General features: G+C 52.0%; 1 protein-coding gene and 1 long non-coding RNA gene across 3 annotated transcripts in view; one reads left to right on the forward strand and one right to left on the reverse strand.

Moving 5' to 3' along the window:
• REXO1 (RNA exonuclease 1 homolog) overlaps window positions 1–19,273 on the forward strand; it is a 33,153-nt gene extending 13,880 nt beyond the window's left edge. For both annotated transcript variants that reach the window (XM_042891476.1, XM_042891478.1), the window contains exons 3-16: window positions 61–162; window positions 2,457–2,658; window positions 3,284–3,447; window positions 4,937–5,074; window positions 6,025–6,148; window positions 7,222–7,335; window positions 8,424–8,561; window positions 10,115–10,228; window positions 10,827–10,900; window positions 14,033–14,143; window positions 14,504–14,619; window positions 14,772–14,910; window positions 16,684–16,804; window positions 17,361–19,273. In XM_042891476.1, coding sequence (XP_042747410.1) covers window positions 61–162; window positions 2,457–2,658; window positions 3,284–3,447; window positions 4,937–5,074; window positions 6,025–6,148; window positions 7,222–7,335; window positions 8,424–8,561; window positions 10,115–10,228; window positions 10,827–10,900; window positions 14,033–14,143; window positions 14,504–14,619; window positions 14,772–14,910; window positions 16,684–16,804; window positions 17,361–17,449 — 1,746 coding nt within the window. In that variant the 3' untranslated portion in view covers window positions 17,450–19,273. The remainder of the gene's footprint in view (window positions 1–60; window positions 163–2,456; window positions 2,659–3,283; window positions 3,448–4,936; window positions 5,075–6,024; window positions 6,149–7,221; window positions 7,336–8,423; window positions 8,562–10,114; window positions 10,229–10,826; window positions 10,901–14,032; window positions 14,144–14,503; window positions 14,620–14,771; window positions 14,911–16,683; window positions 16,805–17,360) is intronic.
• Window positions 1,035–4,660, reverse strand: LOC122191243. The gene is made up of 2 exons (XR_006182330.1): window positions 4,578–4,660; window positions 1,035–1,750 (listed from the first exon to the last, which is right to left on the reverse strand). It is a non-coding gene; the product is annotated as an uncharacterized LOC122191243 (long non-coding RNA).
• Window positions 19,274–20,892: the final 1,619 nt, after the last annotated feature.

Consider the following 20,892-nt stretch of genomic DNA (forward strand, 5'->3'; position numbering starts at 1 on the left):
TCTTCTGGGGAGGGATCCTTGCCTGGTCAGTCTTGGAAGCTTGTTCTTTTTGTCTTACAGCCATCGAAGGAAGAAGGAAATAAAGAAAAGACAGAAGAGAATTTAACCACCTTATTTCCCGGCCAAAAACGAAGGATCTCTCATCTTGTCAAACAAGGAAATGTAAGTGCAGCTCTCAGGAGGCATCCAAAGTGACTCTTTTCTGTCCTGGGACATCGGGGCGCAGTGTGGTCCCCTGTTCAGGCAGCAGCATATGAACTGTTCACTGGAATACTTTGATATCACTCTTTTTTCCTTCCCCTTTCTGATTTCCTAAAAATGTGGTCAGGCATCTGTTACAAAAAGCAGCCACACACCAAGAAACAATGCTAAAACCAAGGGTAAGCTGTGGAGGAGTGAGTGGATTCAGCATCTTGTTGCTGGGGGGGCTGCCTGGTGTTCCCTGCTGCTGCAGGACGGCTTCTGTCAGTCACTGCATTAAGAACAAGGTCAGGCTGTGCCCACTGGTGCTTCCACACGGTAAGGAGAGCTAAAAGACAGCTGGAGGAATCTTGTAAGATGTTAAAAACCTTTGCTACATTTATATATGCCCCGATTCAACGCAGGTACTGCCAGTACCTTGTTTGATATTGTTCTTGTGTGACTGTGGGAATACTTGAAGTACGGAGGAGAATTAAAAAAGAAAAAGCAAGGAAGACACGCTGATCTTTTTATTTCTTTCTCACTGGGATTTTAATTCTGTTTTCTCTGAGGGTTTAATGCGTTTCCCTCCAGGTGCTGAGTGCAGATTAGTCAGTTTTATGTTCTGTAGCAGGATAAGAGTGGCGGCTGAAGCGCTGATTTGAGCCGGGAAGCCCAAATTAATTGTTCTTCCTTTCTGCTCTGCTTAGGAAAGGTTTCTTTGCTTTTAATAATTTGAAGCCCCGAGGTCAATACAATGCTGTTTATTTAACTACATATCTTCAGCCAGTTCATGTGTTTTGATAAGGCCCCTTTCTTCCAAAGTGAAGAGATAAGAGACCGAAACAAATGGGTTGGAAATTCATTAACTCAAATATTTATTGCAAATAGGTGCCTTTTAGACGGGTACAAATCCCCAAATACATTTTCTTAATGTGACAGCTGATCCCCAAATGCTTTCCAAAGCCCTGAGCCCCAGCACAGCCATCATGTGGGCAAACAGAGCCAGCCTGGTGCTCTCAGCCCTGGACGTGCCTGCCTGGGGCTGGCAGCTCCGTGCTGCTGCCAGGTGTGTTCAGGAGGTGCTGTTAGACCTGAACTGCTGCTTTTGCCTGCACGGTTACTCGTGCTTTGCCACGTCCCTCCAGGTCGAATATTTGCTCAGCCTCGCTCGTGATTTATAACTCAAACACTGAGCAGGCTGAAGGGGAGGGAGCTGAGTTCTCAGCTGAGTTTCTGAAGGGGAATGGCGGGCCAAAGGAATTGGAGGTGAGGCAGCAAATGAGTGGCCTGTCCTGCCAGGAGGGCTGTAATTATCCTTTAATGGTTGGCTGCGCTCAGTTTGGTTTCCAGAAGCCGCTGTCGGCTCACAGGGCAGGAATGCAGGAGGTGCCAGCTCACCCCAGCTGCAGGTCTCCGAAGCTGTGTTACACACAGGGGCTGTTGGAGCTGATTTCTCACATTTCCGTGGTTATGAAGTAATGTGGCAAAGTTTGTACTGCTTCTCTTGTTCTTCTGCTCCGAGAGAACTTCTCCATGCCAGCGTCATTTTTGGCACCTTTCCCACGACCTACATTTGGACATAAAGATGATGCATATGTAACGTGGTTGTGTCAGTAACGGCCGGAGCAGTGCAACACTTCCCCGAGCAGCAGGGCAGAGCTCAGAGCTGCTTTGTGTAATTCTCTGATCCCATAAATACTTATGTGTACGTGTGACTTGTAACTCGTTGGTAAGGAACCAGAGTGCTGAAACAAAGCTGCTGGGAGGTGGGGAGCTGCTGGGGAAGATGGTGCTGGTAATTTGGGATGGGAAAGACAGCAAAGGAGGGAAGGAGTGAGCTGAGGCAATCGTGCAGCAAAGGGGAAGGGGGAATAGTTTCCATTTCATTAGAAGCTGAAGCACGCAGTGGTGGTCGGGGGTGTGGGGCCAGATTTGTTTTCTAATGCAAGATGTGGAGCTGGGTGTTGATGGAGCCCAGAAGCGGGCTCAGCACTGGTGATGGACAGCAGGCACCCTGGCCATTAAACAAGCATTTGAATCCCAGCTCAGGGAAACCCCAGAGGGCTGAGGGGTCTCCCCAGAGGGCGAGTCGCGGGCGCTGCGCTTCGTGGTGGGTGACTGAGCTGTGCATTCTGGAATACGGTTGGGATCTTCCCTCCAAAACCAGGATGTGCTGAGGTGGATGGGTCAGGGAAGAGAAAAAAACCTTTTTTGGGTGGATGAGAACCGAAGGGTGGGGATTGCTGGCTCTAGAAACCTTTTTGTCTGTGCAGGCAGAGGTTCCGAACAGACCCGTAGTCCGGCCGTACCGCCCGCCCACAGCACAGGAGGTGTGCTACCAGAGGATCCAGCTGGCCCAGCAGCAGGCAGCACAGCTGGCCGTGGCTGTGCAAAAGGCCTCCCTGTCTCTGCCAGGAGAAAAGAGGAGGATTGCTCACGTGCCAAATGTAGCCCTTACTGCAGCAGTCAAGCAAAGTAAGCCGGCAGCGTTACTTGTCATCATCGCTATCTTGTCCTCTGTGCTGTTGGAAGGATGCTCACTGTGCTGAAATTTCTCTCAGGCTGAACATGGGAAACTATCAGGAGGGCCACGATTGGAATCTTTGCTTGTAGGCACTGATGGAAGGTCTTTCCCCTGAGAAGTGCCATTGGTTTCCAAAATGCGACAGGCTAAATGTCCAGCTCTTTCCTGTTTGTTCTTTGGAGACTGTTTGCTCTTCTTCCTCTTTGAGGAGGTGGCTGAGCAGGAGGGAAGTGCTAATTTGTGCTCATCAGTATGTGTCCCACTGTGGTTGGAAGGGCTCAGAGCTGACCTGATGAGCAGGTGGTGCATTGTGGCTGGCAGGGTTAACTCTCTAAACTCGACTGACTCAATTACCTCAAAGCAACAACAGCAAGAAAAACAAAACCAAAAACAAGGCATGGTTCCTAGCAGAAGGCTCCTTCATCCTTGCCTGGAAGGTGGTAAAATTACTTAATTTTTCTCCCTTGGGAGGCTTCTATTTGGAAAAAATGCAGTTTGTAGCACAGCAAGCCCATTCTGACAGCTCAAAGCCCCGCGGTAGCTTTTCTCCTGAAGCGTGTTGTCTGTTTCTTGCAGGCCTGGTGGGTGGCAAGAAGGCTGCTGCTGGCAAGAGTGTCACACCTGCCAATGACTCCGAAGCTCCCACCCCTCCTCTGAAGGCTTGCACCTTAGCTGGGATGGCTTCCAAGACCACCAGCACCACTGTGCAGAAGAGGATAGCCCACGTTCCGTCCTTGCAGGTAAAAGAGATGCAGTGCCTTGTTTTGCAGCTCCGTGTCAGGTCATCCCTCGTTGAGGGTGCTGTGGTGAACTGTTGCTGTTCCAAACTTAGCTCTCAGAGAAGTGCTGTTTTGATTATGGTGATTAAATGGGTTTCTTTCTTGCTGTGGTTTTCCTCGATAGGCGTTGTATAAAAAATTAAACACTTGAGGAGCAAGGAAGGCTAGAAATACTTAAGTGCTATGCTGCTCTCTTTGAATATTGATCTCTCATTTTCAGTTTGAGTCTTTTGTTGGGCTGTCTGGCTGGGTCTGTAGCTGCTTGTGTCAGGGACTTGAGGTCTCTCCTGTGTGAATGGATTGGTGACCTTCCAGCCTTTGTGGGCCAGACTGAGGAAGGCATTTATGAGTAACGTCCCACAGCAACCTGTCTGGTTAAAATGTGATGATTTAAACTTCGTGCTGCAGTTTATATCTGGGGGAAAAGCATTTTTTTTTTTCTCCCTCTTTTTTGATACCTGCCCAGCCTTTGTGTACTTTTGATAGCGAAGTGTAACCCGAAGCTAAATAAAAGCTGAGAGCATGAAATGCTTGCCATTGTTAGAGAGGTTGTGTGAGAGGCTGAGAAAACAGACACGTGTAATGAAAAGGACCAACCCCCCTGCAACAGGTTTGAACAAGATCCAGGAATAGGAAGAGGTGGATCAGAGTGGAAGTCTGATGAGGAAAAGATGCTCCCTTCCCACTCAGGTCCCTCGTCCTCCTTGGGTCTGTGTTTGCTGCAGATGGGTTTGGTAATGGATGTCTCTTGGGTAGGATGGAGGAGGATCAAAGCAATTGGGTGCTCTGGAGGTGTGCAGTTTCTTCTCCAAAGAAGGAGGCAGCCTGTGTGATTTGGGAGATGAATGGGCAGCAGTAGGTTGTAGCTCGGTGCAACAAGCAGTTCTTATGCACAAAGAACATATTGCTCAATTTCAGGGGGGAAAATCCTTACAGGAACATGAGCAGCATTAGAAAGGAAACCAAAGCAATGCAGGGAGGTCACAGGAACCCCAGGGAAGCAGGGTGGCTTAGCTGGCTGCCAGAAGCGAGCCTCCCTCCCTCCCTCCCTCCTTCCAGCTTCAGCACTTACAAGAAAGAACAAACCTTACCTGGTGTCATGCCTTCAGCTCGAATTGCAGCGCTTGGTGCTGTGCTGATCTCAACTCCCTTAATGTCAGTATCATCGTTTTCGTGGTCTGGGATGCTTGTCTATGCAAATGCAGGGCTGTGAATAATGCTGCTGTGCAGCTGGAGGAGTTGTGTAACGAAACCTTGAAGCAGCTCAAATACTGAAAGGACACAGAAGCTTCAAGCAGTGTTTTTAGAACCAGAAGTGATTTGTGTTACTTTTAGCTCTGGACAGATTTTCAGAAAGGAAGTGAATAATGCAACAGAAAATGGGAGTCTCGAGGTGTTGTGTTTGTTAAACCCCAAATAGCCTCTTTCTCTCTCTCTGTCTCATCTCTAGAGCGCCAGCTTACAGAGGCCTGTTATTCCCACAGAATTTGGTGCTAAAGTCCCAACAAACATTCGTCAAAGATATCTCAATCTCTTCATTGATGAGTGCCTGAAGTTCTGCTCCTCCTCCCAGGAAGCCTTTGATAAGGTCTGTACTGGTGCTTGCTTCATGTGAGTGATGTCTGTAGTTCCATATGGAGCCCTGTGCTTTGGCTGAGACCTTCTGAAATGGCAGCAAAACCAGGATATTCTCCTACCTGTGTCTCTATAGAGAAGGTGAATGTCAAATAATTCCAAACAGGGCAACAGAAAATAGAATTCCACTGGGTGTTTCCAATAGGAAAACCCATCCTCATTAGGAGAGCACACAGCGTTTTCATTACGCCCAGAAGAGGGGCTTAAGGGTGCATTGAGGCTGAGCTGGACAAAAAGAAACCCTTTGCAGTGATACAAACATCCTGCAGTCTGAGCATTCGGTGGAAGCAGGATGGATGTAACTGGCAGAGCTTCCTGCCTGTGAACAGTGCAGAATGTGAGGAGCCTTCTGCCAGCAGGGAATATTACAGTAAGATTTCCAAAAGCAGAATTGAGAATCTCATGTATTTCACTGGAAAACTTTGGCTTTGCTATTAGTTGGGCCAGCACAGGGCACTGTGGTGTGTTCTGTAACCAAAGCAGATGAGGACATTTATATTTTTGGTAACGTTTTGCCTTTGCAGCTCCTTAGGGAAAACATTCCTATCGCACTCAAGGAATGGCTGCTGTCCAAACTTCTTTTTTTTGTTGTCCAGTTCAGAGCTTTGTCTTTCCTTTGTGCTGCCCTTGAAGTGAGGAAAGCAGCCTTTCCCAAGCAGTTCCTCAGTGCCCTGTTAACCTAAGGGAGAGCTTTATACAAAAATGCTTCTGGAGCATCATTTAAAATAGGTTTTTTCTTGGCAGTCCAAGATTCAGTGTATATCAGTGCTGAGACACAATTATGCTTTGGAGTCTGGTACTTGGATTCTGCATTTTGAGATGCAAATATTTCTTTGCTTTCCCCCATTTTCCCAAAGCAGCAGTGGGAACAGAGCACATGGTAACGAATTGCACTGTTTGCAGGCTCTGGCAGAAGAGAAGGTGGCTTATGAACGCAGCACCAGTCGCAACATCTACCTGAACGTGGCAGTGAACACCTTGAAGAAGCTCAGGAGCCTCGTGCCCAATTCCCCCTCCAGTACGAACAGTACGTACCACGTTTGTGGTTTAATAAGGAGCCCTGCTTGGATTAGAAGCCACGGAGAGAAACTTGTTGAAAAGACAGACCCATTTCTCAGAAGCATTATGCTGAAAGGCAAACAACTCCAGTTAGCTTTTTATAGTCTGGCAAGCTTTAATGGGCCTTCAAGAGGCGAGTCCTGCAATGCTTTGTTGGCTGTCTGAGCCTAAATGGAGATAATGCCACATGGATTATTTTATTTTTTTTTTTTAGCACAAGTTCTATAAAATGAAAAGCCCTGCTAATGGAGTAACTTTCACATGATACCTTCAAAGTGATAGACTCGTCCATCACCGCAGAAATCTGTTACACACATTAAGCTTCAAGAGAGAAACGAAGAGGGTTAAGACATTTCATTATTGGCTCTCGAGAGGGTACATTAAACAATCAATTTGTGCTGGTCTTGTGAATTTTTTTTCCCCAGTCTCTTCCCTTTTCTCCCCTCTGTCTTCATTACCTTCTTAGCCATTAGTCAGAGCGGCTGGACTTGGGAGGCTGGCCTTTAGGAGAGGGCTGCCAGTTAATGATTACTAAAAAGCACCTATCTGCCATTATCTGATGTGCTGAGCACACTCCACAGCTCCGAAGGCCTTTCTGAAGGAAGGTGAAAGATGCGGTGTGGGAGTCTGGCCTGTGGGCACCCAACAAAGCTGCTCACTGCAGATGGGTCGAGTTGTGTCGGTGCTCAGCCCCTCTCTGTGCTCTCACTCAGGATGGCAGCTTGGTGTGTGCAGTCAGCAGGTAGAGCTTCCAGAGTCTCCTGGGGAGCTGTAAAAAATGTCCTCCTCTGCCCTTAAAAAGTTGCAGCGGGCTGAGAGTGCAAGCAGAAATCTCCCTGTAGTGCTGGAGTAAGCTAGGAGCACTGCACCACTGCACACAGACTGATTTCTGGAGCAGGGAATGCAAGAGGATAGATACAATCCTCTGTTTGCCTGTGTGCTGTGCCCGAAACTGGAGGGCTGAAATCACTCACTCTTCCAGAGTTGCATCTGAGTATTTCATCTCTGTCCTGTTCTGCTTCTTCCCTCTTGTCGCTGCAGAAACAAGTAACAAGAAGGTGGTGTCCCACGAAGCTGTGCTGGGAGGGAAGCTTGCTGCTAAGACCAGCTTCACCCTAAACCGATCAGGGAGCTTGAAAGCAGAGGATTTAACAGGTAAGACCCTGCTCCTGCAAAGCTGTCAGCTGGAAATTCTAGCTGGAGGTACAGCACGCTGAGTGGGAAGAGCAGGACCTTGCTGGTGCATGAAGAGCTTTGATATTTACCTGGGGGGGCTGAGTTGTGAGGTATGAGGTGCTGGTTAGCACCTTTCTTGCTTCCCTGCTCTGGGCTGTGGGTTTGCTGATGTTGGCCATGTGGCTTTGATGTAGTGTTGGTTGCTGTTCAGAACTGCCTCTTGTGTTTTGGGTATTACTGACCCGTGGCTTTTTTTCTATCTCGATTTTACTTTAACTTTCCTCCCCTGAAGGATTACTTTGTCTTGTGCCCCTCAGATGAAAGGCAAACGCACTGATATCTCCATCTGCTCTGCAGGGCTCATTTTCACATTTAGGAATGTCATAGTAAGGTCATGTAGTAGCCAAAGGATTGTGCCACAAGCGTTGTTCACTTTGGGTCAAATTGTTTATGGGTATTCAGGCTGCCAAGAGATATGGGCAAATTGCTGAGGAGATCAGAGAAGAGGCAGGGATGCCACGGAGCAGAAGGAATTGACGTGAGGAAAGCTTGAAAGGGCCCTATAGCTCATCTAAGCTACATCAAAGGGTGCACAGCAATATTGGAGGGGTTTAACAGCACTGAAAGAAGAGCTATCGAGCAGAGAAGTTACAGCTGCTCTGTGGAGTGAAACAGTCAGAAATCAACAGCAGGAAAAAGCTTCTGATAAGGAGTTTTTTAGCTAGCTGTGGGCAGCCTTTGAGGAGTATTCTGTGGGCTGTGTTACAAACGATCAGTTAAAGCACGGGGAACGTTACAGGCATGAGGCTTCCCTTGTTCCCTTGTGCCTGAAGATGGGGCCCTTGGGAGGGATTTCAGTCCTGCTTTCCAGATAGCCCAACCTAGTGCTGGTTGTTGGGAGAGGTGGCAGTCAGCTTGTGCCACTGTCAATACTGAACAAGGGCAGTTGAAAGTAAAGTGTGAATCGGGGGAGTTCCTACCAGGTGTGTTGGTGAGGCAGAAAAGCTGAAGAGAAAACAGCACCTGCTTCTGTGGTCTGGCTTCATGGTTGTGTTTGATGCCTGCAGGAGCTGCCCTGTACCGTCGGCTGAAGGAGTATCTCATGACTGAGGAGCAGCTGAAGGAAAATGGTTACCCCATGCCTCACCCGGAGAAGCCAGGCCGTGCCGTCCTCTTCACAGCAGAAGAGAAGAAGAGCACTGACTGTAAGCTGGGCTGCTTCATTCTGCACTCTCTGCTGCCTGTGTCTCAGGTGCAGGGAGGCGCCTGTCCTACGTGCAGCACGTCTCTTTGTATGGAGATGTTCTGCTCTCAGCATGGAGCTGCCTTTGCTCGTGTTGCCACGTGTTGTGCAGCTGTGCAGACAGGGATTTTTAGGATTTTTCACTTAGACAAACTCCAGCCCTGTTATGGTGGTGGGGAGGAGAAGCTCCTGGTCAGCACCTGGTGATGCTCTCCTCTTCCTGGGCAATGATTTTTTTGGGTCTCTGCATACAGCTTGCTGTGATGGTGCCACAGAGCAGCACCAGTCTGGGTCGTGCTGTGCTGCTTTGGCTGCACGGTTTTGGTGTGGTTGTTGGGCAGTGCTGGGCAAAGTGGTTTCCAGGAGCCCTTTTGGCAACCAGACAAAGCATTTGCCAGGCTTCCCCTGGGCAGGGTGGGATCCTCTGTCTGAATTTTCTGATATCCTGCAGCAGGACTGATGCTTCTCAAAAGCTGAATGGGGCAGACCGTGATGCAGGAGGGATAAAATACATACATAGGGTGCATTGTGAGGTGCCTTGTCAGGCTCCTCTGAGCATCTCTTTGGAGAGACACTGCTGAAGTGTGTTAAGTGCTCATCCATGTTAACACCTTGTGTCTACATTTGTCCTGTGGTTGCTGAAGCAACCTTTATGAAAGCTCTCTTACATTAACACTGTTAAGTACTGCATTTGTGTGAGCCCTTCTCTTCAGCTACGACTGTGTACAGCAGCTGGCAGGCTGAGATCGTGTTGCTGGTTCTGCTTCTCTGATTTCCTACAGATATTTTAGGATTTTTGAGTTTTTTCTTCTTTCTAACCAGTCTGTTAATGCTGTGACCACGGTCAGCAGGTGGGGATGGACCAGACAGGTGTTGTGCAAAGCAGCAGTGTGCTGCAACTCGGGGAATTGCTGGGAAAGCAGGTGCACGACAGACACCTCCTTGTCTGGGCTGTTTTGCATTTCCCTTCTTTGAATTGTGGGCACTACTGAGAGTGCAGGTGGCAGGAGGGAGAAGTCCCCACTTGGAGGGCTGCACTGTGCTGTGTGTTGTAGGGAATCCTAGCAGAGGAGCTGTACCAACTGAACATCACTTGGCAGTGTCACAGCCCCCTGGAAACCAGGCCTCACGAGCTCCAGTGTCCAGACTTACTTATTTATCCTGGTTCTTGAAATAACTGTGTTGGAGCACAACGTGGTTTGCTGGGGATGGAGAAGCGACACAGCAAGTGTGAACTGTTGGAGCAAATGTTACATGTCAAAGCCAACAGGCAGTTTTACTTTTGGCTCTGAGAGGTGGTTTGGGGTGAATTGTGCTGGGCTGCATTTTAGAGGAATCGCTGTGCCTTCATGGGAGTTTGAGAATCCATCTTTGGCATCCTTTTAATCAGCAGTATTCACCTCTTCCAGTGAGCTGTGGGACTTTGAGGAGCGGGATGGATCCACTGGTGCTTTGGCCACACTGAGCAGGTACAGGATTTGCAGCAACCTGACTGAGTTCTCTCTTCCCTTGAAGCCTCCTGCAGGATTTGCTGTCGCTGTGGCACTGAGTACATGGTCTCAGCCTCTGGAAGCTGCATCCGCAAGGAGGAGTGCGTCCATCACTGGGGGAGGCTGCGCAAGCAGAGAGGTACATCTGTCAGGGAGGGCTCAGCTGCGTGCTGGATGTGCTCTACATCCCCAAATGTCTGGGGCTGGAGTTGCTGTGGAGCGTTTTGTGGCTCTGGAGCTCCTCACTCGCAGGTCGTGGCAGTTCCTGGTTTTGTCACTGGGTGGCACAGGCTTGCAAAGAGCTGCTGAGGAGTAGTGGAAGAGTCCCTGAGATGTGACAGTGGGGCTGGGACAGAGGTGGTTATTTCAGCTTTAAAAAAAAGAAAAAGATTAAGGGAACAACAAACTGCCTGTGTCTTTTGAGAAATAAGTCTGCTAGGAGACCTGAGAGCTCAAGGCCTCATTGCCTGATGGGGCTCACTGGTCTGGGATCAACTCCTTTGCAGCAAGATGCTAGCCTAGTTTGAGTGAGCTCTGTAGTTTTCTGCCAAAGCATCCATGGTCAGTGGATCTTAAGCCCCTTATGTTGCTGACCATGAATCCATACTTAATTTTCCCCTTCTGCTTGATAAATTATTGTTTCTGTGCTCATCCGGGACACCTCTGCACTGGGGAGCTAAAGTTTAGGTCTTGCTGAGGGGATTTTTCTCTTTGACTCTTAGCTCTTGCTCTTTCAGTGCCGGGTGGATGGGAAACTCATTACAGCTGCTGCTCAGGAGCTGTGGGTTCAGCAGGCTGCCAGGTTGCTAAGGTGAGTTGTTGAGCAACACCTTCTGATTCTCAGTGACATTTGTCCTCTGCATACGGTGGTGGTTGATTCCCTTGGGGGTGTGGAGGGGCAGCAAGCACCTCTTAAATGTCTTTTGCTTCACAAAGGTAGGAAAATTAAATGTTTGGCAGGAGGGAGGATCGCAGCTGTGTGCAGCTGAGATGGTTTCCATTTTACAAATGTGATTCTTTTAGCACTTTTCCAAGCGAAATGTAAACGTGTTTTGAATCTCCCAGCAAAAGCTTGGATCCAGCCTTCTTCAGGGAAACAAGGAAAAAGTGAGAAATAAGGAAATTCCTTTTAAGGACTCGCTCAAGACTCACTCAGTTTCAGAGTGCCAAAACCTTTTTCCCTTTATTCCTCCCTCCCCCCCATCCCTGTGCCCTGTAACCACCTGCTGCAGGCCAAATCCTCTCCCAGTTTTCCATATGCCACACGTCCTTTGTTGTGTCGAGGGGAGGAACTTTCCCAAGCAGTCTGTGGTATCCCAGGCACTGCTTCCCTTCAGGAAGGTGGGGAAAAGATCACAGCCTTAGAAAGCAGAGTGGAAATCCTGCTCAGGACCGGAGTTTGGGCCCTTTGATGGAGCTGAGTGGTGTCTGGGACACCTCTGCACAGTGCCTTTCATTAGACACCAGCCTGGCACCTTTGCATTTTGCTGTGCTGTGGTTTGGAAGTCCCTGGGCGGTACAGGGCCAGCAAAGTGGCCTGCAGGTTGTGGAGAGCTGTGTGCCCTCATTGCTGTGCCAGGAGCTGGGGCTGGGAAGGGAGCTGTAGGGTGAAATTCCAGGCTTATCAGAATAGAGAGAACAGTCAGCACACGGGCTCTAAATGCCTGCCCTGCCCAGCCTGAAGCATGGAGGGGATCACACACGCTGCCACTTCTTTTTCATTTGGAATTAGGATCTCTTTTTAATCAGCATTCACAAATACCCAGCAGGGAAGTCGAGAGAAATTGATGAGGCTATAAAACATGACTTCTCTGCATGTTTTTACGTGGCTGTTGTAGCCCATAAAACCTCATGGCCTTTTAAGAAACGTACAATCTCTCTAATAGCCTCTGACTCAATGAAGCATGCCACCAGTGCTCCGGGGTGCAGCCATCCTCTCACATCTGCCTCCTCGTTGTTGTGCTGCCACAGCCTGCTGCATTCTGCCTTTCTTGGCTTTCTCATCCAAATTGAATCCTTCAGGAAACTGAAAGTCCGGGTCCCCAGCCTGCTCAGGATGGGAATATGCCATGAGATTTTGGGATGTTGGGGCTCCCAGGGAGCACAGCATCATTCAGCTTTGGAGGAGGGGCATTGAAAAAGCAATTGATTACAGTGAGAACCTGCTCTGAGTTCCTGGATGCACACAGCTGGCCATAGAAGAGCGTTGTGTTTGAGAATGACTCCCTGCTTGGTTGGGTCGTGCTGCAGTTAGGGAGTGTGGCAGGAGGTGGCAGGAGGGAGCTGTGCACCGAGCAGCTGAGCTGGGAGCTGCTGCCTGCTGCTCTTTGTTGCACCAAGTCTGTTTCCTTCTCAGGTCTGAAGAACAGAAACAACTTTCCTCCCTTCTTCTCAGTGGTGAAGAACTGGGCAGTTGTAGAACATCAACTGTTGTAGAAAAACACCTGATTTTGTGATTTTTGTGATTTTTTTTCTTTCGCTGCTTGGTTACAGAGAGAGGGAAGAGGTGAAGCTGGAGGGGAAGTAAATGGTTACTATTTGTTGGCCTGGTGGTGTGCTCTACTCATTTGTTCATCGAAACAATCAGATTCATGGGCACAGATGCAGAATTGCTGAGTGTGGCTTCTTGCTCCTGCAGCCTCTGAGCATTGCTGGCTTTGGGTGCAGGCAGAGATCAGCTTGACGTGGTCCAGCTGCCTCCTTGGCTTCCAGTGATGCAGTTCTCTGGACTCTGGGGGTGCCCACAGTAATAACCAGTGCAAAAATGAGGCACGTCCCCACTTTTGGTTACCTCTCTGCCAGCAGGTTTCAGCTCTGCTGCCCCAGTTTGTCCTCTGCAGCCTTCATCCTCAGGCATTGCCAAGTGTGGTTTGCTTCCTTGCAGGGTGAGCTGATCGAGAAGCAGGAAGGGGAGGCTGAGCACACGCTGTGATTACGCACCACGGCGTTGAGATCTGGGCATAAACAAAACCTGCAGAACAATCAGGCTGCTGGGGAGTGAAGCAGAGGGCACGGCGCTGCGGGGTGTGGTGCAGCAATTCCACCTGACCTGAAACCACCTAAGTGGGCAAAAGGGCAGCAACGGCCTCTGCCCTGCGCTCTGCTGAGTGTTCCTGCTTCCTTGCAGTGGGGCAGGACACCAGCAGGCCGTCAGCAGCAGCAGGACAGGCTGAGTGTGATGTGTGACCTGTGGCTGTGCACGGAGCAGGAGCAGCTCTTGAGGCAGCAGCTCAGCCCTGCAGAGGCTCAGGCCATTGGTGAAACCGCTGCCTGAGTTTTCCTGGTAGCACAGGGAGCTTTCCCAGGCTGAAGCATACTGACCTGAGAGCTCTAGCAGGGATGCTTACAAGTGGTTGGAAATGCTCCTTGTTGGTTGCACTGAGCACTGCTTGGCAGTAGCTCCGTTCTCTGCGAGCTGCCTGCTTTTGGAATACAGTGGCTTTTATTTGTAGGCACGCATTGATGTCTTCTGCCATTTTGTTATCCTGGTTTCTCCTGCCATCTGTGGGCTGTGCTTGGACAGGGATGTTTGATGGGAGAATCCTGCAGCTGGGCATGCCTCAGCCACGAGCTGAGCCAGGAGCCAGCAGTTAGAGCAGATCCCTGCAGTAACACGGTGTGAGCCTTCCCCAGCCATGCTGCCCTGAACTGAAAGCTGCTGCCATCTCCTCGTGCTTAGGCACTTGATGCAGTGCTGCTATGTGAGCTGTTTTTGGGTGCCTCTAGCTCTGATCTCACTTAGGAACCAGGTTTGCACCTGGTCACACTGCTTTTAGGGGGAACTTCTCAGACCCACTGCTAGGCAGCCCTTAATCCTCATTAACCTTCAGAAATCACTTGTAAAAAATAGCTTTCTTCAAGCAGATGGCTCTTCTGAAAATGAGTTTTTGGTTTCTTGCCCCTTCCTTCCTTCAATACACTTCTCCTTTGTTTTTCCTTCAAGCAACATGTCCACGATGGGCGGAAAGAGAGCCTTGATGGCTTTGTGAAGACTTTTGAGAAGTTGCCTACGACTGATGGTTACCCCGGGATCTTCGCGTTAGACTGTGAGATGGTGGGTCCCCAATCAGCAGCACAGGCACAAAATGAGGCTTTTGGGTGAAAGCTGTGTTAGAAGGAAAGCTCTTCTCCTCTGCCACCTTCTCTCCTTTCCGTGGACTCTAAATCACAGAGGTTTATGTTAAATTTACGTTGAAATTAGCTCTTAGTAGTTTTGGCAGCATCTGCTTCCTTTGAGGACCACATGTACTCTTGACAAGTGGTAGCCAGTTGGTTTACATCGAGCATGGGCTGCTGGCTGGCCTCGGTGTGCTGAAGCAGCTGTGTTTTGGGAGCTGCAGCACTTCAGCAGCACTGTGAGCCCCGTGCTGAGGTCGGCACACGTTTATTTTCATGTCTGCTTTCTTGCTTGCAGTGCTACACTAAGCAGGGACTGGAGCTGACGAGAGTAACGGTGATCAACTCTGACCTGAAAGTGGTGTATGACACCTTTGTCAAACCAGACACCAAGGTGGTGGACTACAACACCAGGTGAGGACAGCTTTCTGGGGGTCAGCACCAGTAACCTGGGGGGAATTCCTCTGAGCACTTGGCTGAAAATCCCATGACCTCCACTTCCTGATGGCTGGAACCATTTGGGTCCTTCAGTGAGGGAAGCCCTCCTCTCTGTTTTTGCACTGCAGGTTCTCAGGTGTGACAGAGGAGGACCTGGAGAACACTAGCATCACCCTGCGGGATGTCCAAGCCGTCCTGCTGAACATGTTCAGTGCAGACACCATATTGATAGGGCACAGCTTGGAGAGCGATTTATTTGCACTAAAGGTAATCTGCATGTTTTGCATTGGAGTCTCCCTCTGGTTCTTCCCCACCTTAGTGACTGCTGTGACTGCTACTAGGAGATGTTCATCTCCAAACTGGAGGATTCAGGGGTCTGTCTTGCCTGTGAGCTGGTGGGAAGATGAAGGAATGGAGGATTTGTCGTGTGTGTCACTTGTGACCTCAGCACAGCTCCAGTGACCGTCCCCAGGAGGACAGTTGGAGAGGTGAACAGAGCAGGGCTGGCTGGAAGGACTGAGCTTCAATCTTTTGTCATTCAGCCACATCTATTTAGCCAAGACTCCTCTTGGTGTCAGCACCCTTTGCCTCACGTTGTGCTCAGCTGGGATCTGGGCAGGCCCAGGGATCTGCTGTGCCCTCTGGGTGTCCGCAGCAGCTGTTGTAGAAGCAGTTCAGGTCTCTTTGTTGCCTTTGCACTTGATTTTAAAACGCCCATGAAGTTCTCTGCCTTGTTTGCTGGGATTTGTGGCGTTCTTTGATCAAGCTGCTTTGACCTTTCAGCTCTCTTGTTTCCTGCCTGGCCTGCGTCAGTCTAGTCCACACATCTCTGCTGTCCTGGAGGGAGGGCTGCGTTCAGAGCACAGATCCTAGGGGGCTTGGCTGGGGTCACTGAGGCAATCATGCAGCAGCAGGAACCAACATGCAGTCAGTGCTCGTGGGCCTTCATCCAGCCATCCTTTATCACACAGCTTCGGTGGCCAAGCTGTGACCGCCAGCCCACAGCGCTGGTTCGGAAGCAGGAGGTTTTAATGGATGCAAAGTGCTTTACCTCTCAGTGGCACCCTTTACCCCGGCCTCTCAGAGGGTTCATCACCATCATAAAAAGAAATTATTTACAGTTCTATCAGCACGAGGTGACTGCGTTGGCCTTACAGAAGCGTGGCTTTCTCCCAGCACGGAGGGCTCTGCCAAGAGGACGAAGCTGTGAGCGATGCAGCAGTGTGACAGGCAGTGCCACGTCGAGTCGTAATGGCTGAAGGCTGTGGCAGTAAAGTCGACATCTCACTAATGGCCGTGGCAAGCTCCAAATGGTGATAGCATTTCAATTTTTATTTCAAGCTGCATTATCCTGCTTCCTCGGTCTTCCTGATCTACATAAGTAATTATCGTTGCGCGCCTGGGTGGGTGCCAAACTTGACTGCAGTCTGAGGGAGATTATCCATAATGTTGGCAGTTTTACACTCCGAAGAGCCGTAGCAGGTTGTTTCTGTTAAGCTGCAGGTTGTTTCTGTTAAGCTGCAGCTGTTTGCAGGCACTGGCAGAGCTGGGCGATGGAACTGTTACTGAGGGGGTCAGGAACTGTCACGCTGTGTTAGCTGGTGCTGGGAAGAGTCAAGAGAAAGGATGAGGTTGTCTGAGCCACGCGTTGAGGATGGCAGAGCTCGGGTCAGGTGTGCAGATTTCCCTCTCGCACCTCAGGGCTCTGCTGGCTTCTCCAGGCTGTGGCAGCGAGGATAAACCTGTCCTGGATTTGAGCTGTGCGATCCGAAGCGGCGCTGTGCTGCTCGGTGTGCAGGCAGGCAGGGCTGTGAGGGCGTGCGTGTGCTGGCTGGCACGGCTTTGGGAGTTGATAGGCAGTGAGGGGTTTGCTTCATTCAGAGCCTCCTGCAGGACTGGTTGGGCCGGAGCTCCGCACCAGAGCTGCGTGGAGCTGAAAGGTTGACCGGAAGATTGCGTTCATGTGGTTAATCCTAAGGAGTGCCCGTCCCTGGGGGAGAAGGAAAATAAACAAGGTTCTTTCCTGCTCCCTCCCTGCAGCTTATCCATGGCACAGTGGTGGACACTGCGATCGTCTTTCCCCACCGCCTGGGCCTGCCTTACAAACGGGCTCTGCGGACGCTGATGGCCGACTACCTCAAGCGCATCATCCAGGACAACGGTGAGAGCAAGGGGGGGCTGAGAGCACGGCTCTGTGTCCCACCCCACCTGGCTGCTGTTCCTCCTGTCTCCTGCCCTGCTCTCCCCAGGCCCTGTCCCCACCATTTTGTCTGCACGGCAGCTGTGAATGGGCCCACCTGTGCCAGAGTTTCATTCTGAGCCCTTGCTGCTTCCCTCTGTGCACTACGTGGGAGGCAGAGGAGTGGTGTGACGAGGCCAGAGGCGGCTCTCAGGGCTGTGTCACGTCCTCCCTGCTCCCCCTGCAAACTGACATTGACCTTTCTGTCTTCCTTGAGTGCAGTGTAGGTGCAGTGCTGGGCAGGAGCCCTGCGGCCTACAGACAAGCAGTGCTTCAGCCCTTAGTTGAACCAGGCACAAGTCCTGCACTCGCATGTTGTTCAGTGGAAGCTCTTCCAAATCCATGGCTGTGGTTCAGTGCGATCACAGCTGGGCTTGCACTGCTGTGTGAGGGCAGTGGGGAGATGGTGTGGGGAAACAGGGACCAGGCTGCCCTGTGCAGCACAGGCTGTAACTGCTCTCCTTGTCTCTGTCCCCAGTGGAAGGACACGACTCCAGCGAGGACGCCAGGGCTTGCATGGAGCTGATGATCTGGAAGATCAAAGAAGACTCGAAAGTGAAACGATGACCTGCGCTTTCTCTCCCTCCTGTTCCTCCTCCACCTCTTTGAAGCAGTGCAATAAATGCTCAGAGTAACACTGTCCACCCGTACGCAGCAGCATGCTACCCCAGGCTCCCCGTGCACTTGCAGGTATCTCATGGGCTGCTGGTGGTGCAGCTGAGGGCACCAGCTGGCTGCCTGCAGGTCCCTGTGTCCACATAGCAGCTCTCGGACCCTCTTTTCTCTGCCTGAGGGGTACTCTGTGCTCCAGCAGTTGCCCCGTAGGCATGGCAAGGTGGTTCTGAGCAGCACAGCTAGAGGGAACTCCGTGGTTCCTCGAGAAGCTCGTAGAGGTAGGTTGGATACGTGCAGAAGGATCTTTCTGGTTCAGTTCAAGGTAGATGTTACTGTTATTTTTTTCCCAAACGTAACTTAAATTGCTTTTCTAGTCCAAAGCAGGTTCTCTTCCTGCGGTGTTGGGAGAGGGGTGGGAAGTGGAGTAGAGCTGGGCAGGAGGCTGTAAAGTGGATTCTGTAGCTGATGTGTGAGCAGGGAGTGGCGAGAGCAGATGGAGCCGTCCTGTGTGATCCAGGGCCGATCCGCTGTGCTGCACAGCCAGGGCTGCAGCGAGGTGGGCCAGGGGAGCTCCCTGCTGAGAGCTGGGCAGCTGCTGAGTGCTGGCAGCCTGGCACTGCAGGCCGGGCTGGGTGTCAGGCATTGCGTGGACCTCAGAGAGACGGGGCTGCGATGGGTTGGGATGGGCCACGAAGGGATGTGAGGGGGCTGCAGGGCAGGAGCTGCGCTGAGGAGGGCAGCAGTGAATGCAAGCGCTGCCGCAGGTCGGGATGGGCCGTCCTTCCCCTCAGCCAGGCTTCGCTTTGGGCTGTTTGGGAGCAAGGTTTTGGGGAGGACCTGGGTGCAGAAGGGTCCCGAATGGTCCGTGCACATGTGCAGAACTCCCCCCTGCTCCATCCCTGATGGCAGGGACCTGATACGCACCAGAGCAAAAGCAATAGATGGAAAATGCTCCTATTTTTTTTTTCTTTCCTTTTCTTTTTCTAACTAGTTTACATGTTGGGAGCTTTCAGAAAAGCAAAAGCCTCCCTTGTTGTTGTGTCAGGCACCCCGGGATGAAAGCAGTGTTGTGCACAGCAGTGGATTCCCCTGGCTGCTCGCTCTGCATTCCATCTGCTGGCTGGCAGTGGGGGGGGTCCCAGCCTCTTTTCCCCCCACTGGAGCCGTGCAGCTCCTGCTGCTCCCTGATGCTCACAGGGCACAACACCACCCTGCCCTGGCAGCATTGCAGTTGTGGGGCTTCCACCTGCAGCCTCCGTGGGTGTTTTCCTCCCAGCCTTCTCCCATCCCTGCAGGGAGCAGCGCTGGCGACCCAGACCCAGGGAGACACATTTCAGAGCTTCACCAGGGAGGGAAGCTTTCTCTCCTGCTTTGCCTTTCTGTGGTTTATCCCGTTTGTTTTCACTCCTGGTGGCAGCAGCGCCCTCCTGCAGCAGCTTTCCCCCATCGCGTTGGGGTTGTGCCCTGCTGGGGGCTGCACAGCATCTCTGCAGTGCAATCAGAGCCCGGAGGGAGGGCTGTGGGTCCTTCCCTGTTCGTCGGGAAGGAGATGGGCACAACTGGTGTGGCTGAGAGTTGGAGCCACGTGTTGTCATTGCTGCCCCATAGCGAGAGGCTCCCATTACTGAGCAGCCCCTGAGCCCACAGCCCTTCTTGGGGGGGGGGGGGATGCTGTAAAGCAGAGGTTTGTGGCCGCACGGAGGCGTTGGGTTGTGTATAAATGTTGTAACCTGTCACTTTTTGTAATTGTTTTTAATAAAAGGGTGTTGACTAGAAGCACGCTGCCCGTCTGCCTCTGCTTTACCTCCACATGGGGCCTGGTGGTGCATCCCGGAGCATCCCTCGAATTGCTGCCTCCCTGATTGCCTCCGTGGGGGGCGAGGAGGTGATGCTGTGGGCACATCCCAGCTCGTGCCCCTGCCCCCCTTGCAGTGCCTGGAGGAGCCCCATCCATCTCCCACGCAGGGCAGGAGCTTCAGGTGCTGAGCAGAGCTGATTCAGCACGGAGGAAAAGAGGTGAAGGTAAAAAGTTCAAATCAAAAACGAATCTGCTGTTAGGTGACCTCAATGGCAATGTGTTTTATCCAATGTGCTGCCCGTGGATGGGGCTGGGATGTCAGAACAGCCCAAGCTTGCAGCTCTGCCATCCCCCTCACCCCACACCTGCCCTCCCTCACCCCACACCGCTCCCCTGCCCCACAGTGCTGCAGTGGGGCTGGAAGGACGCAGCGCCCGTCGGTTTGGGTGCCAACCTCGGCGTGGGGATGCGTTGTTCAGGAGCTCCCGCGTTCGCTGAGTGCTTTATGGACTGCCAGCCCAGCACTTGCTTAATCGCCTCCGGGTTTCTGCGGTTAATTGCGGTGAGCAATTAATCTAACGACGGCGGGACCGGAGCGGTGGGGACTTGTGCTGGGACGGAGCTCTCAGCGCTGCGGTGCGGCTCTGGGGGGTTGCTGGTCCTGACAACAAAGCTTTGATGAGCAAAGAGATGATTTGTATCTTCTCTCCTATGGGGCCGAAACCTGAGAGCCCCCCCCGGCTCAGTGGGGTTGCGCCCATCCCCACTCCTTCCCGCGGCGCTGGTGCCAAACGGGGACAGCCTCAGCCCCGTGCCCGACGCCTGAGGCTTCCATCTCCCCTGGGAGCTGATGTAGGGCTGTGCCGTGCTTCCCTGGTGCCGGAGGGATGCGGTGCCCCATGGGGAGCAGCCAGGAGGGCCGGATCGGTGCCGGGGGTGTGGCGGGGGCTGTCCCACAAACCCGCGTGGGCAGAGCGCAGGCAGCGGGGCCACGGCCGGGATCGGCGCAGGTATTGCGGCCGCTTTTCCCCTCTTCCTTTTTGCCCTTCTTCCCACCCGCATCGGGGCACCAGTGGGTGCGGGGGGCTGCGCTGGGGGCTGCGTCTGTCTGTGTTGCCTTGGAGGGCATTTGGACACCGCTTCGGTCCTTGCCTGGCCGAGATTGGGTTCATGGGGATGGGAACGGGGATGGGATGGGGATGGGGACAGGGATGGCGTTGGCAACAGGGACTGGGGATGCTGTGTTTTCCTGTGGGGTCGGATCAAAGCAGCATCATCCAGGTGCAGTTACAGGGTGAACAAACAGCAGCAGGAGGGAAATTCACGGCCTCACGTGTTCCCTGGGCAGGAGCTGCCGGGATGCGCGGGCGTTTCCGCTCCGATCCACACCCGGTGCTCATCACCGGGCAGCTCCGCCTCGCTCTGACCCTAATTAACCAGGATCACGCCTCAAGTGGCTGCATTTTAACCCCTGACTGGAAGCCCTGCGAGTGGGGCGCTCTCCTGCTCTGCCATCGGGGTGCTGCGGGGTCGGGATCTCTGTGCTCTGTGCAGGCGCTGTTTCCCAGCTCGCTGTGCTCCTCGGAGAGCGTCGTGT

Source organism: Lagopus leucura, unplaced genomic scaffold, assembly GCF_019238085.1.
Source record: "Lagopus leucura isolate 7727_CA_CO unplaced genomic scaffold, USGS_WTPT01 145-9_obj-0_obj, whole genome shotgun sequence".
Lineage (NCBI taxonomy): Eukaryota > Metazoa > Chordata > Aves > Galliformes > Phasianidae > Lagopus > Lagopus leucura.